Consider the following 18,813-nt stretch of genomic DNA (forward strand, 5'->3'; position numbering starts at 1 on the left):
TAATCTGATGCTGTAGCTTGCTGTAGCACTGAAGCCCACATCTAACTCTACAGATACATTGAAGCATCTTGCAAAAGCATGACATCATCAAGTCGTAAGAAATGCATAAAGAAAATCTAACTTTTAAGCCCGATGGAAGATCTTGCATTCACTGTTGAAGGAAACAAATTCCTCTGCCTTATCTGAAATACAACACTCACTTCAAAGCAAGCAACTTGAAATACCACTATTATACAAATCACAAAAACCTCATCTGAATATCCTCCTGGATCAAAATTGAGGGGAAAAGCAAGCTAGCCACATTAAAATCATGCCTATGCATTCCTATACTACTTCCCACATTTATTGGAGAAGTTGACACAAATTAAACAAATATCTAATGTGTACTTAAAGGTCGTGCATATCTTGTTCCTATAAAATGCTTAAAAGTTATATGAGAGGGTCTGAAGCTGGCCAGACCAATATGTGTCTCTCTATAAAAAACATTTATTACACAAATTCAAGTTAAACAGTCCACACATACTGCATACTGGTAACATGCTTCTGCCCACTGATGTAAGACAAAATTGAAACATACAAGGATACAGGAGAGAGACTGAAATGCTTACCAAAAAATCTAGGTTAATTCTAATATTTTCAGAAATATAGGGAGTAAAAGACTAACTAGTTTACAGAGGAAAGAAAGTAGAAAGAACAGGATATTAGAAAGACAGGCTTCAAGATGAACAGAAAGAAGTGCATCTATTTTTAACAGCATTATTAAAACAGACAAAACATGGAGAGAAACACTGTCAAACAGTCCTTCCAGTAGTTGAAAAAGAGACAATATTTAATTATGTTATGATGCTACCATAAATGCATGAAGAGTCTTTTAGGAAGCCTAACAAATGATGGGTCATCTCAATCTATACATGATTTAACACATGCAATACTGGAATGTTTACCTCACTACCTCAGAGATGTATAGATATTAGTTGAATAACAATTCTAATACTCCAATGATTCATGAATTCTATTTCATATGTGTAAAATTAAGCACTATACATAAATAATTTGGGTTTAAATAACCGCCATGATAGCACTGCTAAAGGAACGATGATTTAAAGACCTGTGAACTATTTCCTTTCATAGGGATCCTCTTCATTATCTCATATATTGATCTTCTTCAAGGGATAATAGCCCTTTAGCTTAAATAAATCTCACTGGAATTTTCTCAAACTGTTGTTAACCTCTTTAAGTGTTAGTTAATATGATGCTGCACTGTTAAATGCTGTGAAAAGGGGGGGAAAGTGGTGCATTTCAAGGCACAGGGAACATAAACAACTGAGATGGAAAATTAGATTGTAAAAGAACCTGATTGAGTTCATGGCTTAGACTGAAAATACACATGCGAGAGGGCGGCAAAAGTGACAGGAAATGTCAGTAAGTACAACTATAGATGTTGAATATTTTACGGATTAACTTCAGCTGCAATTCCACAGGATTGCAGCTGAATCGTTTGAACTACAAGAGAATGAATGAATGAATTTGGGAGACATTCAGGGTTGGTTACATTAGCTCAGGAAGAGAAAGAGAACCAGATGTTCAAGTTTTATTAGAAAAATTGGCAATTTTTGCAAACCACCAAGATATAAAAGTTGCAAGTCTCACACTTACTATTTTAGTGTGATTTAAGAAGAATGCAATAGACACTATTGAACACTAATAAGGTCAGAAGTTCAAAACAATGTTACAAGATAAAGTAGGAGAGATGTATTAGCATGTAAGAGACAACGATGTATAATACACTATAACAGTATGAGGGGAAGAAGATCAGGGAAATTCAAGAATTTCAGTTCAAGTAAATAGGATGAAATAGGTGACACGGGTGACTTATTTGGCACCCAGTTGACAAGTTTATCTGAAACTCAAGAGTTTGGAAAACAGTTGTCCTGTAACAAAGTACAACACTCTGAAGATATGCAGAAATGCAACTATCAAGTTTAAACACTGACGCCTACACAAAGTAACACTCACAGCCAATGCAGTCACAACAGAAATATGTCTAGCACATACCTAAGGCAAGAGGAGCATAAAGTGCATCAGGAAGAAAGAGGAGTTCCTATAAATACAGCATCACTCATGATTTTACAGTTATAAGTGTTCTATACATTTTTCTAAATAGCAGCTAAGTCCCAGAGGGTATCCAAGTTAGGTACCCAATTTTTCTATATATCAAAGAAAAAAAATCCCAAACAGGTACATTGCATGGGCTACAAAAAGTGGAAGCCTGGAAGTTATGTATTAATGGAATTCAACCTTACCTATAAATGAATGAATGATAAACAGACTTAAATTACACCTAAATGGAAAAAAAATTGAAAGGAACTGTCAGCATGAAAGAAAAGTGAAATGGATAAAAAAGACAGCAATAACTAGTGTTCCAAAAGATACAAGAAATGGTTTGTCACATACAACCACTCTCCAAAGTAATCATGGTCATATTTTTCAAATAACCCACAAAATACACTTCCCAACCACAAGATCTTTGACACAGACACTGATAAGCTTCACTTGTCTACTCAGTTACAACCCTATCACTACAATAATTATGTGATGCAGAAAAGACATTATCAGGAAGCCACGTATAATATTGTGCAGAGTGTGATGGTTACTCATGCAAGTCTAGGTGCACATGTCTTCATCAAGACGCAAGTTCAATTTTTGCCTTATTTGCTCTTTTTGCTTTTAATATAGGTCCCCATCAACACATATTACATATTGTACATGTCTAGCCATCAGCGTAAATGAAGAATGTTTAGAACTATTACAAGAAATGTCCTGGCCATGCAGAAGTTTTATAACAAGCCTATTTCAGGGTGTGGGTAGAAGAGACAGAAAGACAGACAAGTTACCTAATCCATCTCAAAGCCACTTCACTTAGGATTTCCCACCCCCACCCCCATATGGCCATAATATTCATTTAGGGGGGAAATGAATGCACAAATGTAAAGTGACAATCACCCTAGCGTAAACTTTGCAGCAGTTACATTTTGCAGTGTGGAAGCTAAAATGCAATATGCAAACAGGATTTTTTTAGATCACATGTAGGAAAAGTGGAATTTGTAAAGCAGCCTTTAGTAAAACAAAAACAAAAAAAGCCAATGTACATAAAATACAGCGTCAAAATAACACTTATTCTGCAACAAGCTCCCACATCTTGTGAAATGCGCACACATGCTTTGTTAAATTTATATGTAATTTATATACATTTATATGAGGACAGCCATGGTGTGTTAGTTATATCTGTGCCTTAATAAAAGAACATACATGTGTACTGTTAAGAATGAAACAGACTATTATTAACTTGGTCTCTAGAAACAAACAGAAAAGAAATTTTCAACCTATGTTCAAGTTACGTTGAACAAAAATAAAACTGGGTCTTATGACACAGTGAGTAAACTACAATTCATGGTTACATGGCATGCTCTGTAACATGACTTAACACACACGCTTTAATAAAGCTAACCTTAGGTTCACTTTCTGCTTCTTCATCCTCCTCTCCTTCTTCTTCACCTTCCAATTCCTTATGTGTAAAAGAAAAGGAGTATGATTAGAATGTTTTTTAGAAGCACAGAACATTAGTACTCACCGTGAAGGTTCCTTCTTGCTGGTGTGCAAATTTATGTTCTCTCTTTCTACAGTTTCTATTTTTATTTATTACATTTTTATACTGCCTAACAGCCGAAGTTCTCAGTTTGTAAGGCAGGCACCATGTGACTTGATTCCAGCCCACCCACCTGCCCTCCCACCCCAACTCCTCATACAGGCCCCTTGTTCCATTTCTTTCCATGTTTCAGCAGGAAAAAAAAGACATGAGGAATATAGAGACATAAATGGGGGTGGGGGAGAGAGAACTGTGAGCAGTACGAAGTGAAAAGTTGCACTCTTAATTTGGACCATATGTGCTGCAGGAAGCCACATGTCCTGGAGATGTGGTGTTGGATGCCTCTATATGCCAAAAAGAAGAAACCTTCATGGTGAGTACCAATGTTATATTCTCCTCTTGGTCTGGGGGGGCATCCAACTATAAGATATGCAATAGTTGTGCAATATCCTGGGGAAATCAGGGACTACCCTAGAAAGAAGAGAGATTGTGCTGGATCCTCTTGGCCGGAGATGAGTTCCTAGGATGTACTAATGGTGATGGCCTAGGACTTTTGCGGGTCCATTACATGACAGGAGGTGAGTTTTTCCTTAATGCAGTGATGCTCTATAAGAACAGGAGTACTGCTTATTAAGAATCTTTTCATCAAGAAGCAGCATATAAGAAAAAACTGGACAGCGCTTACATTCATATATATACACACACACACACAGCCACACCTCAGAGCAAATATTTTGTATGGTGCCCAGTCTCTAACTCCATTCCGAGGGGGCAATTCCTTAAACAATGAAGATGGATTTTTATTAGCCTGTGCTTCCGGGAGCCATTATCTTTCACAAGTCTTACTTTACAGAGTATGATTTGGTAGGCATTTCAAACAACAACTGCTTAAGCATGGAGGTAGACCACCTCCCAGCACCAGTGCAAAGGGTTGTTAAAGGAGACAAGTGTTCTGACAATCACCTCATACCAAGACCTGCAGCCAACAATGATATTTTTATGGCTCTGAAACATTGTGCCTCCTAGGGTTATTGAAAAACGAAAAATTCTCTTTCCCCCTAATAGAAAATTGGATCAGTAGATAAAACAGGATTTAACTCACCTCCTCTTCTCCTTCCTCTCCTTCTTCAAACTAATAAGGGGGAAAACTTGATTAGCTGTGACTTTGAACATTAGCAAATTAAACATTTAAGTGAAGATGTGCATTCTAGATTGTACCTCTACCCCTTCAATATATTATTCAAGTACACCCACCCACACTTTCATATGTAGACCAGTGAAGAACTAAAAGTAGTATTTCTATACTACCATCAATTTGATTTGCATTCAGACTGGGCTATTCCTCCAGACTTCTTTCAGAAGTACACACTGTCTCATTTTGGTTAAATGTGAAACTGCATAGATATCCTAGATCACAGCATTAACAATTTTTGCCAAACGATCTTCAGTCATGTAACTGAATTCATCTCTATTATTTATGGGGTCAGCAACACTGTAGCAACAAGCACAACCCTCAGGCACCACCACCACCCCTCGGTGCCTGCCAAAGCCTCCTGCTCCTCCCAATTAAAAAAGGCTTTAAAAATGTTTACATTTATTTTGAATTTTAAAAGCTTTTTTCCACTTTTAAAAGCAGCACATCTCCAGCCTCCCAGCCCTCTTCCACTCCCTTGCCCAGCATGCCTCTGCCATTCCCCAAAGTAAAGGAAAAGGGTGGGGTAGCCGCAGGCTGGAGATCTGCTGTTTTCCAGCCAGCTGTCCAAATTGAAATAAGGGGGCTGGGGAAGAGAACAAACTTAGAGGACTAGAAAATTAGAAAAGCCAGCACAAGAGGGAGCCGGTAAGAAGCTGTTGGGGAGTGACACCGGGGGGGGGGGGGAAGGGGGGAGAAAGGGTCTATATGTGTTTGTGTGATGGATGAATGGGATGCATGGCTGTGTGTCTCTAGACCTATCCTGAGAGCACGAGTGTAGTGTAGTGTAGTGTAGTGTGTGTGTGTGTGTTTGTGTTTGGAGATTCTTCATATTTTGGAGAAAGAAATTTGAGGGAATTTACATGAAGTGCATTGCCAGAGCAGAAAACTGGCTTCAAAAGCATGTGAATGTCTTCTAACATCCCTAGTTTGCCTTTCTATAAAACGGGTGTTTTGTTACTGCACTACATTGTGTGACTGCCAACAACCTGTTCTGAGACAATGTCCAAAACACTTAATCAAAAATAAAAATGAGCTTATGAGCCCAAAAAGGATAGAGACCCTTGAAGACTAGGTAGAGGGCAATTATACTAGCAAGGGAAAGGGTCTGTAGGATAATTTTGCCTTAAACGTGGGTTAGTATAATGATTATGAGACCAAGCTGGGAAGTCCCAGACAAATGTCACGCTCAGCTGCAAGTTCAGTAGGTAGCACTAGGCAAGCCGATATTCTTTCAGCCTCCATCAGCACCTATGGGGATAATCCCAACCTACTTCACAGGGCTGTTGTAAGGATTGCTATTATACTGCACGGCAGTGGTTTGAACATTATTTCAATGCTATTAACATGACTTTCTGGATCAAGAATTATGCTCGAAACAAAATTAGGCTTGAAACAAAATGTTACAGTGTATTCCTCACCTGGCTCCTCAGGGTTCCAGTTAGTCCTCCCTCCCTCTTCCAGGTTCTATACACTCCTCTTTCCAAGTACTATGCAAGTATTCACCCTCCAGTTTTGTGTTTCTCTTTTCCAACTGACATCCAACATTACATGAGTGCTGAATATGTTCAATCCTCATTAGGCCTATGAGGGTGGGACTTGCACTTTTAGTACTTTCTTTTAAATTGGTGCAGCTGCCAACTCTGGGAGTTCCCTGAGCATGACCAAACCATCATTCTGTTTCTCAATGGCCCATGTTTAACTCCATTTCTGTCAACACTCACCAACTGAGTTCACTATTAGAGGGAGTGATAAGAAGAAAGCAAAACTCAAATGTAATGGGACTCAACCAGTTATCCAAGCAGAACCTGACAATCTGAGTAAAGTTATCCTGCCCTTAAAAAAGGAAAGATGAGTTCTCCCTTATAATCAACAAAAGCTCAAAATAGAACAAAATGCCTCTTTACATGGGAAAGAAAAATTTGAAGTTGACACACATTAAGGTAAGGTAAAATATACATACATTATCGTCATCCTCTATAGCTTCCCCAGTGAAATAGAGTACAGCACGGGGCACTATTCTTTCACGGAAGAAGTGCCCGACTTCAAAATCTATAGCTAAAGTACACTCTGAATCTTCATCCTGGAAAATTAAGGGGGGAAAATAAGGAAATATGCCACCACAAAGCGTGAAAGATTTGAGATCAATACATTTATTCAACTTTGAGTTTCTACCTCCACCACATATTTAACTTTGCCAGAAGAGAAACAATGAACTATAAAGCTGTTTCCTGCACCCCACACCTGGACTTTTTTCAATGGCGCATGTCAGCATAGCATTTTTTTAGAAGCAATCAATCATGTTTAGTGACCATTCTAAGGTGTGAACATCAATTTCTGATAAAAGAGAAAATACTAATTCACCACATTTGAACAATTTGTAGCCAGCTCTGGAAGACAGTTAAAGATGTTAAGCAGTGCTTAGGACAAAGAGCAGAGGAGGAAAAGGAAATTAAAAGCTACTCCTGAATAGATGAGATTTAATTTTATTATGCACAACTTTTAATACTGCCAGTGAAAAAGTGTGCATGCATAGTCCAACATGTGTGATTGCATCTCCAGAAATGAAGCAGCAGTTCAGAAATAAACTAAAGAACAATACAACTGCTATAAACATCCAGCCCAAGATAGTTTGATGCCTCATGCAAAAAATGTGTTTAAATTGCATCCTTGCCCACATAGTAGCACGGATGTATAATAGACTATCTGCTACACTTTGAAGTTTGCTGCTTGAGACAGGCGTAATGGTAAAGGTGTCCTGAGCATAAAAATATTAAAATAAAAAACTTACCAGTGATTCTCCATCTCCTGAAACTATAAAAAGATAACAAATCAGTCTAAACCCTTTAAAAACTCTATCCTGCTGCATATTCTAATATGAGAACTATCCATATGAATTGTCAGAGCAAGAAATATCCTCAGTCTTCTGTGTGTATCATTACTAAGAGAGAACTAGGGCTCCATTTGCAAAGTCTTTCTTTTCTATTTGCATCTTGAAACAATAGCTTAGTGAGAAAAATTGTAAGGTACAAATAAAGTACCTGAGGACTGTAGAGTCCTGCTACATCTTCCAACATGGAAGATGTAGTACTGTGCTTATGCAGCTTTGGAACAAAAGCCCATATAGGAACTAAGTTTGCATCAAAAAGAAGTTATTCACTAAGCTGTTATTTACCTCACATAATGGGAATTCAAAAGACATTCACTGACATTTAAAGTGCACCATAAAGTTAAATGCAAGCACCACCATCTGATATAGTTATACACTGCTACTGAATAATGTTGACCCACAAGATTAAAAACTCAAGGTCAAACTTAAAGAGTTGGTTCATATGACAAGCACTAAACACTTTGTGTTTACAGTCGTGTGGAAGAATTAACCTATGAGGCAACATGACCACACTGCTTCCTAGCAGTAACTCACATAAGTCTCCCTCCTTTCTTTTTAGCCTCCTGTGCTTGTGAGAATGGTCACTAGAAGCTGTGTACTCCAGCTGGCTCATATGTTGCTTCCTCTACACAGCTGCAGTTCATTTCCCTTTTCAGGAGAAAAAATGTCACAACTTGTGAGTCCTAACCACCACCAAAAAAAACCCCTCTTCCAAAAAAAACCCCTCACATATAATCAAACTGCTTTTGAACTTGGACGTACAAAGAGCAGTTTGGGGGCTCAAGGGACCCCAACAGCAAAACAAGTTCCGCAAAAAAGAGAACCATAAAGCCCAACTCTCATCTCCTGCCAAACACTTAAGTGTTCCAGATTTCAATAGAACAGTTTGAAAAAAATCAGCCCAGCTGGACAATCAACTATCCAGAAGCTCACATCCCTTTACAAACTGGCCTTCTCTCTATGCCCACTCACATAAATGATGCACAACCATTCTAATCAGATATCTGGGACACCCAAAGGCAAAGACCACTTTAATTTTTCGATTAGGAATGCCCTTTTCCTGACTTTGCAGCGTAAATAAGATGGACTGTTAAACCAATTCTGCGTTTTCATGCAGATTATTAAAACATAGGACTCTAGAGCCCTCATGTGGTAGAAACTAAAACTCAATGGCTATGTAACAGATTTATAGCCCACCTTTCTTAGGCAGTTAAAACAAGCAACTCACAGCCAGGTTGAGCTGTAGCTCAAATTATGGTGTGTGATGTGCGTACGAGGTATTGGAAGTTTGAACTATTAAATATGCAGTGTTGCAGATCTATATGTGACAGCAGGTTTCAGACCCCTACTAACATAAGCCTATGCAACTTCTACCACTAGTTACCTACAAAAAAGCCTTACAGTTGAAAGGTTCCCCTATCCTCCCACACAAAACATTACTGTCTATTAGGGAAAGAAGTTTGGTATGTAGTGCCTGATTAATTTCTTCTCTTTCTTAAAGCAATTAATGGAGGGGCTGCTTCTGTGGGATGGCAAATTTACCATCAGCCAAGGCTGGTACCTGGACTGCCAGGGACCAAAAGACTGTGATACATAGCCCAACATAGCCCTATTGTACCTGTGCATGTATATTTAAATTGTTAACTACTTTGAAAGCCACATTTATGCTGGAAAGGGGGCTATAAAATAAATGTAATAAAATGGATGGAGAGGAAAGATTGTTAAGGACCCGAGTCCTACATATCATAACATATCCTATCCTAGAGGTGAGCATTAAGGTGGGGAGGAGAGAAGAAATGCTTGCTATGAGGTTAAAAGCCTCTCCTTTCCATACATCTGCTCCCACCTACCCACCCCGGTCATATAGCATTCAAGCTTTCAGGTTGAGCCCTTTTGACACAAGATGGAAAGGTTTCAAGAGGGCGAGAAAGAAAAATGTGTCCTCTGAGCCCCAAAAAACCACAACAAGGTTCATGTTCCAGGCTGGCTAGAGCCCTGAACAGAACACTCCTTTCAGCTGGGGAGTGGACACACTGCAACACTTTCGTGCAGGAGCCCACCTGTAATTCATATATAAACTGCTTACTCATAAACTTAGAACTTACTTAGCCTCACAATACTAAAGCTTTTATGAAAGCTATTACAGCCTAGACAGTATTCTGAACATATAATATTCAACTATTTTCTTCATATTTGATATATGGAAACATTTGCTAAAATATATGCAAGTATCCCTAACAAGAAATTACATTGAACCATGCTTACCTTTTATTGGACTGAAGAAGTTAAAAAACGAGTCATTGGGTACTTGTTTAGTAATTGTTCTGACTGTGCCTCGGCCCTTGTGTTTCTGTTTCTTTTTTATTGTTTTAACTGTAACATTTTTCCCTTTCTTCCAATCAATAGTACATCTGGAATTAAAAGTATATATCAGTGATATTAAAAAGGAAGGAGATGCATTGAACATTTGGTACCTTTTCAGACAAAAGGTTAGCTCCCATTACGGTGGTAGCTTTCTTTAGCACTGCAGTAGCATTAGCCATCTCCAACCCAACGTAACGAAAAGGGGAAAGCCAGCCTTGCTGAACAGAAAGGGCCATTAAGAAAATGGCAGAGCTCTACATCGTTGTGCTAAAGACAGTGATGCACAATGCATCTAACCAAAAAGAAGTGGGGAAAGGGAAGCAACAGGAAAAAGACATTTCATTGGTAGATTGTGAAAATGGCAATATAGGTCCCCTCAAGTGAGTTTGGCAATACACCTCATAGTCAGCAACCAATGCCTGTGACACAAACAAGTTCACCTTCTCTACAGAAAAGTGCCAAGAAACCAGTGGTTGTTTGGGAGATGCCGTAACTGACCCACAAAGCTTTATCCACCCAAGCTGACACAGCTATTGTATTGCCAAGGTTCATATTCCCTCCCTCACACCAGGCCAATGGCTGAAAGCTTTATAGCATACATATACTTGCCATATTTGATGTATTTTACATTCTGACTGCATGTTTTTATAGTACAACTTCACATTCAGATTAGAAACAAACAATTAAAAATAGAAATAGATTTCCTTACCCCTCACAGTCAACAATTTCAGGGCCTTCAAATGAAAAAGGATCCGTCTTATCTGGTTCTGACTTCATCTTGTAGGTTTTTGTCAAAACTGAATTAGTAAAGTAGTCGTTGGGCTCAAAGTGGAACTCTAATGTGAAAGACTAAAAGAGGTCCATTATTGTTCTAAAGTTATCATAATTTTCAAGCAGGTAGAAAGAAGTGATCAACTGTTAGTACTAGAAAATATTTGGATTGGCAATGCCCCCTTCGTAAAGTGAATGTTGAGGGGTAGGAACTTAGCTTTGAGTTTCGTATTGTTCTGCTAAACTGTAAATAATGCGTGATCAACACAAAAAATGTTTACACAAAACTTGAGTTTATAATTTGAAACTATCAGTGAACTCAATATTTTCTTGACAGGTTTTGTACTACAGCTATTCATAGTACCTAATTGTGTACAAAATTGGGTTTTATTTATTGGATTTTCAAACAAAGATCAAAGGGTAAGCTGAATATATTGCACATTTAGTTCATAAAGAAAAAAATGCCCCATTTCAACTTGTTAATCATGAACACAGGATTATCATTAGGAACAGGGAACTAAGTACACAAACCTCAGGTGCACAAACTACATAGATTTTTGTATCTGTCTAGGGCTAACATGATACTGTAAAGACTTTAGAAATTCTTCAAATTGAAAGATGGAATACAAATACTAAAATAAAATTTAGATCACTGCAGTCTATTGGGTGATTCAAGTAATTACATTCTTTCATTTCTAAACCCATCTTTCCATTATAGCTGTAATCTCACAACTGTGAAATACTACAGCTAGTTTGGATCAGCAAGTGTGTGCACAAGAAGAGTGCACTGCTGGAAGTCAGATCCTGTGCCTAGTTCCTGTGTAGTGTGTGCTCATATATACCAAGATGCAAAGAAAGACATAAGTTTGTATTTGTGATTGTGTGTTTTATAAATAATATGCATATATAGGACACACATCACAGCAGCAAACCTTAAGTTATTTAACCCCTTATTTGTGGGGATTTGCAGAGTGCATGAGCCACTTCCACTTTCTGTAAACAACCTACAATCTCCCTATTCATATGTTGTGAGTGCATTGGTGAACAGACACTCTGGATTATTTATTGGTTAAGCAACCCAGAATTAACCCAAGAACAAACCATGGGTTAACTCTGGGGTTGTTTAACCCATACACAATCCAGGGACCTGGTTTGCATGATTAAAACATGCATCACATGTTAAAACAAGCAGGATTTGCATATTCTATGCCATGTTGTGTGAACCTGGGGACCATGGGTTATGTGAAGGTTATTTAACGTTTTAGTTGTTTATTTTTACCCCAAATTGGTTTTAATTTTGAGTAAATAGCCAGGTTAATCAGGACGCAAAAAAAATTTCAGCTATAATGGCAAGGCGGATGAATACGTTTATAGGCAATTATATTGGGGAGGATCAGTGTGGTTTTGTGGCAGGGAGACAAATGCATAACTTAGTTGGAAGAGTTTTAAACACAGTACAGAAGGTAAAAAAGATGAAGACAAAAGCAGGAATAATAGCGTTGGATATCTTTAAGGCGTTTGATTGTGTGAGCTGGCAAGCACTTAAGATGATAATAGGGAAAATGGGGCTTGGAGATAGATTTAAAGGTTTAATTGGACAATTATATTCAAATAACACAGCCTCAAATGTGAAAAACGATGGAGTTACAGAAAAGTTACAACTGGCCCGAGGAACAAGACAGGGATGCCCGCTCTCACCGGTCCTATTTGTATTGGTTATAGAACTATTGGCGAACGTGATAAGAGATGATGATAATATAGAGGGAGTAGGATATAACCAAAAAATAAAAATAAAATGTTTGCAGATGATACATTGTTGACAATTAAGAATCCATTGGAGAAAATGGAAAGAATAAAGTATCATCTGAGGGAGTTTGAGGAAGTTACAGGATTAAGAATAAATTGGACAAAATCAGAGATGATGTTATTTAATTATAGTAAAAAGGAAGGGAAAGATTGGGAAAGTAAAGAGAAGAATATGAAAATTAAAGAAATAATTAAATATTTGGGAATTAAAATTACAAAAAATTTAGAGGATTTAGAAAAGGAGAATTTAAATAATTTGAAAAAAGAAGTTATAGATAAATTAGAAAAATATAAAGGATTAAATTTATCTTGGTTTGGAAGAATGGCTTTAGTAAAAATGAGGATATTACCAAAGGTAAATTTTGTATTTAGAATATTACCAATAAGAATATCGGAAAAAGAGTTAAAAAGTTGGCAAAATATTATAAATAAGTTTTGTAATGGGGATAGGAAAGCGAGAATAAATAAAAGAGGTGGTATATAATGCAAAAAAAAGGAGGGTTAGGACTCCCAAATATAAAACTATATTACGTAGCTAATAGGCTAAGACATATAGTAGAAAGTATGATAGGAGTAGGAGATTTAAGTTGGCTGGAGGATAGAAAAGGAATGGATAAAGAATGGAAACTGGAAAATATAATAAAAAATGGGGGGAAGAAATAGAGAACCCCCTTTTAAAAAAATCATTGGGAAATATGGAGAGTATATAAAAAGGATTTACTTCCAAGCATTTCCCCAATAACTCTAGTGATAATGTTACGAAATTTTCCATGAAATTTAAAAGATAAGTTGGGGAAAATCTTAATAGAGAGGAATATAATGAAGTTAAAAAATTGGTTAAGGAAGATGAACACTCGAGAAGAATTAGAAGAGGTATTTAAGGAGAAGAATTTATCGTGGTTAAATTATTGTCAATTAGAACAATGGACGAAGAAATGGTTAAAGGACAACGGAGAGTGCAGAGAAATGATGAAATTTGAGGAGTTGATCTTAAATAGAGAAACTGAGAAAGGAGAAAATAAAATGATAAAAGGACTAACGAGTGAAATATATAGATTATTGGTTGGGAAGGGGGAGACTGAAAATATGGGTAAGATGGTGTGGGAAACTGATTTGAAGGTACAAATAGGACAACAGAGTTGGGAAGGAATATGGAGACAAAGAGTGTTGAGAAATATGTCAGTGAGGATAAAAGAAAATTATTTCAAAATTATATGGAGGTGGTATCTAACCCTGATGAGATTAAATAAAATAAATAAGCTGAATTCAGCAAATTGTTGGAGAGGATGTCAAAAAAAAGGAATGTATTTACATATGTGGTGGGAATGTGAATTTGTTCAAAAATTGTGGAAAATGGTGTTTAATGAGATAAAAGAAATTGTTGGAATGGAGATTGAAGAGACACCTACAGTGGCATTGCTATCATTATATGGAGAATTAAATTGTAATAAAGAAACAAAAGAATTGATAATGAATTTGCTGACAGCAGCAAGGTTAATCATATCTAGGAACTGGAAGATTCAAGGAGATTATCATGTTGAAGATTGGTATAAAGAGATATGGGATATTGCTATTAATGATAAATTAATATGTAATATAAAAGTAAGAAGAGGGATAACAAAAACGAATGATTTTGAGGGAATTTGGAAAAGTTCCTAGAATATGTTTTATCTAAGGGGAGTGGGAAACCACCTCCAGAAGAAACAATGAGATTTTGGAAACAGGAATAGATCCCGGGGTGGGGGGGGGAGCACTTTATGTTATATGAGTATGTTAAAATATTAAATTAGAAAATGTTATAAGGTCAATTTAAATTTATGTATTGTGGGGGTTTTTTGTCATTGTATTGATGTATGTTTAAGTTTTGAAATAAAAAAAGGATTACAAACATACCCATTAAGTATGAATATTTTTCTATCTCTGTAGCCTGTCAAAATTATTCACAGATGTGTAATCATGACTATGCATAGAGGTGTCTCAGTTAGCAACAACTGAAGAATAGGTAAGAAAGGCAGACAAATAGGGGCAAATGTATCAGTTTCTCCTGAAAGTAAAATGGTTTGTATAACCAATCAATAAGATTGAGATAATCAACATGTGATCTGTTTATTAACTATAAACTACAAAAGAACAAGGCTAGTCAACCAGCATGTTCACCATTCACTTGCACAGCTGTCACTTCTACTGTGCCCAATTTAATCCTCACACCATTTGTTTTGACTTATCAGTTTGGAACTGGGGTCCAACGAACGCTTTAAAGTTCTACCTAGAAATAAATATATGATTTTATTTTAAATTATTCCAGTTTATCATAAAAATGTATTTATTATTTCATTCCAAATTAAGTGTAAAAGATAAATTACTGGGGTACACTGTTGCAGTGAGGCTACTGCATGTGCATAACTCATGGTGTGTTTTAAGGTTATGTTAGGGTAAAACAACTGGGTTTGCATGACACAACGCTTGAGTAAGGTTTGCTCATGCAACTATGGCCACAGCGGCTCTGGGTTAACAAACCATGATTTGTTATCCATGAACAACGCACAAAAAGAACCTATGGTTTGTTGTTGGATCGTGAACAGCAAGTTGCTCATAGTTAACAAACCATAATTGTTAGTGCGGCTGGGTTCACACTACCACAAAACCCATGGTTCAACGACAACCCACACTAAACCTTGAGTATGGGTTGGAATATTGGGTAAATTTAGTTAATGGGCAGGTTCGCACCACACCAGCAAACAACCCACAAGTATTTCCAACAACTACTGGGGACCACAGCAACCCCTCTGGCTTGGGAGGCTTAAACCATCTCAAAAGAAAATCAAATCCAACAGACAAGTCAAAACATATATGAAGTGGGATAGATAATGATATGTGAACTACCCTATGAAGGTGAAGCCATGTAGTGTTACTGAGCAGTCAGTAACTGGCCATACAACTGTGAGTGCTAGCAACACTCATAAATTACGTCAATATAGTTATTATTATTATTATTTATTTATATAGCACCATCAGTGTACATGGTGCTGTACAGAGTAAAACAGTAAATAGCAAGACCCTGCCGCATAGGCTTACAATCTAAGGCTTTTTGCTTTATTCACTGCGGTTAAAGCCATGGTTTAAGGTGTCTTCTGAACAGGGCCAATAGGAGACAGGGCAAGAAGAGGAAGGGGCTGCCAGAGATGCGAGGAGAGACGTGAGAAATCTCAGCCGCTACTGGTGCTTACTGTCTCAGCCTCTGAAGGGAGTAGGAACAGGGATGCAGAAAGGGGAAGGGAGAGCTAGGAAGCCGGGATTGTTAAATGGCCAAGGCTCGGACGACATTTGTGTTGTTAAAGGAGCGGGATCAAGGGGCAGAGAAGGAGGGAGAGAAGAGTGAAGAGACAGGAACTGAACTCTGTATAAAGGCTGATCTAGTAAAAAAAAAGAAAGAAGAGTAGCTGACTACTGAATAGATTCACTTTCAAATAAAATGTTCCACTACATAATTTTATTTTAGCTACTTTAGATTCAACTTGCATAGAAAGTTTGAAGAGAGAACTTAATAATTTAAAATTTGCAGTCGTAATAACGGTCATTAACACCCTAACTGAGAGCCCAGGAAAAACCTCCATCTTCCCTAGCTCCATGGATGAGAACACATTTCAAAGCTGCTTAAAAGAAATTCAAATGGTCTTTACTTTCATTAACTGTCAGTAGCAGTAGGTGGAGCTATTGTCATAACTATACTTTTAAAATATTGCTCCAATGCAGAAGTGTCCTTTGGGAAGCAGGGCTGCGAAGTCCATACTTACTAACCTAATACATTAAGATAACAACTGAACATCTCTATATTCAAACCATTAATGCCCACCATGTCACTCAACATTATATTACAAGTTAAACAATACGAACCATTGGCTGTCCGGGCTCAGAAAATTTCACTTTGATATCCTGCAGATGCTTCAAAATTGGTTCATCATATTCCTAAATATAAATGGAAAATGCATTAATGAAATGATGAACACTTCCAGTTCTTAGTTTAAGTATGCCATCTTGTTAACTGTTTTTGCCTCAATCCTTGAATGCACTTTATTCTGATTAAAAGCTATGTGTTGCAGAAGAAAGGATACTTTTATTTTTATAACCACTGGCATATTCAATGGATAATTATTTTAAGAGTTGTTAGTGAAACATTTATCAGAACTCTGTATACACACACAAAAACACCTTTAAGTGTCATCCTTGACTGCAGGCTAAGCCAGAAAAGATACAAGGGCGACAAGGAATGGAAATAGGGGGGAAATATAGGCAAGGCACCAATCCCAAGAGAAAAAGACATCCACTAAGGAAAGCAAAAATTAAGTATTGCTTCGTTTCTAAAGACAATGTTAATATTGGACGAATGGCAGGAAAAGAAGAACTTAATTAGACTTACCTGTGAATTCTCCTTAGAGAGAAGCCCTAAGATTGGGTGCTCTCACTTCTATCCACTAGCAGGCAGGTTCTCTGAAAAAAGACTCTGCCGGGGACTGGATAAGGAGGTACCTCCCACTTCCTTTCTAAAGCCAGTAACTACTGATATAGCAATAGGGGGAAATACCACTACCCAACTGATCAGGTAGGGACAACGGTACTCAGGCTAAAGGCTGATGCCAAAAGAAAAAATGCTTATTTACCACTGAAATATAAAAACAAAGCCTTTTATCTGAGCCATGATTGTGTGCTGCTTGACTCAAGCGAGTATGGGGTTGTGAGCAGGCTGTAGAAAGTCTTGATTCTTAAAGGGGGAAGATACGCATTTTATGAGAAGTGCCTGACAACTCCTTAAGTGGGTTTTAATAGTTCTCTTCCAGGAAGAGCCAACTTTGAGACAGACTGCACCTCTGAGTCATTAAAGCCAACTGGAATGGATGAGTAATAGCTACAACGTTCACAAAACATCTGCATCTGTCATCCAAGATGCAGCCTGGGATTCAAATTGAGTCAAACATACTTGTTGCAATATGGTGAGGTCCCACACAAGTCAACGTGGATTGCCAGTACCAAGAACCAATTTGTTTAAACTATCTGACCAAGTTATGGCAAAGTGATCCTGCATCCAGGCTGATATAACACAGAATGCTAAAGAGCAAGCCACAAGAAACATGCACACTAATCGCTTCCAACAATGGCCAGCCAGGTATTTTGAAGATGCCCAACACCTCTTTCCCCACCTCATTGTTTGCCCCAGCATCTGGCATCCAGAGGTGAATTGTCTCTACGCATAAAGGTTCCATTTAGCCATCATGGGTAACAGACCTATCTTCCATTAATTTGCCTAACTCCTTTTAAAGCCATCTAAGCTTGCGGCCAGGGTCCAAACCCACAGGAAAGCTGCCTAGGATTTGGCTGCAAAGCCTGTCCCCACGACACCATTTACTCATACCAGAATTTCATGTTTTTTTTCTGCACAGAAGAAAGAGACGCAAGAGGCAGCTGTAAGGTTGGCTCAAACAACTGTTGGCACTCTAGAACTGTGGGTGATGAAAGGTTCAGCCCAATAAGGGCAGATTTAAGACTTTTCTTTGTCTTTAATTTAATTCCCGCCTTTTCACCAAAAAACACAGTCAAAGCAGCAAACAATATTAAACTAAGGGTTCAAAAAAATCTTCATTAAAACACAGCAAACAGAACCATAAAAAACACAATTTAAAAAACCATAGAATAGACAGTACCCAACTAATTAAAACTTGCTTCAGTAACAGCCCAGCTTACATGTCAAAGGCCTGCCTGAACAGAAACATCTTTGCCTACCAGCGGAAGGGCAACAGAAAAGGGGCCAGCCTAGCGTCTCTTAGCAGGTAGTTCCAGAGCCTGGGAGAATCCATGAAAAGTCCCTCCCCACCCGACTCACGTCCAATGGCAGAAAGGCCTCTGCCAAAAATCTTATAACCCAGCCAGGCTCAAATGGTACTTTAGGTAGCCTGGTCCCAAGCTGTATAGGGCTGTATAGGTCATAACTAGAACTTTGAATTGTGCCTGGAAATAGACTGGCAGGCAGTGAAGATGTAGTAGAAGAGTCAAGGGCTCTCTGTAACTGGCCCAGGTCAACAGTCTGGTGGCACCATTCTGGAGTTTCTGAACACTTTTCAAAGGCAGCCTCATGTAGAGCACATTACTGTA

At 37.9% G+C, this 18,813-nt stretch overlaps 1 protein-coding gene across 2 annotated transcripts in view; it reads right to left on the reverse strand.

Annotated features, from left to right (window-relative positions):
• NAP1L4 (nucleosome assembly protein 1 like 4) overlaps positions 1–18,813 on the reverse strand; it is a 43,016-nt gene that overhangs the window by 11,018 nt on the left and 13,185 nt on the right. Inside the window, exons 8-15 of one of the 2 annotated variants that reach the window (XM_063117179.1) lie at positions 16,564–16,635; positions 10,802–10,941; positions 9,994–10,139; positions 7,630–7,652; positions 6,802–6,921; positions 4,749–4,778; positions 3,509–3,565; positions 2,304–2,341 (exon numbers count right to left, since the gene is read on the reverse strand). In XM_063117179.1, the coding sequence (XP_062973249.1) occupies positions 2,336–2,341; positions 3,509–3,565; positions 4,749–4,778; positions 6,802–6,921; positions 7,630–7,652; positions 9,994–10,139; positions 10,802–10,941; positions 16,564–16,635 (594 nt within the window). In that variant the 3' untranslated portion in view covers positions 2,304–2,335. The remainder of the gene's footprint in view (positions 1–2,303; positions 2,342–3,508; positions 3,566–4,748; positions 4,779–6,801; positions 6,922–7,629; positions 7,653–9,993; positions 10,140–10,801; positions 10,942–16,563; positions 16,636–18,813) is intronic. The other variant, XM_063117178.1, reaches the window with a different exon arrangement.

This window comes from Elgaria multicarinata, chromosome 2 (assembly GCF_023053635.1).
Source record: "Elgaria multicarinata webbii isolate HBS135686 ecotype San Diego chromosome 2, rElgMul1.1.pri, whole genome shotgun sequence".
Taxonomy (NCBI): Eukaryota; Metazoa; Chordata; class Lepidosauria; order Squamata; family Anguidae; genus Elgaria; species Elgaria multicarinata.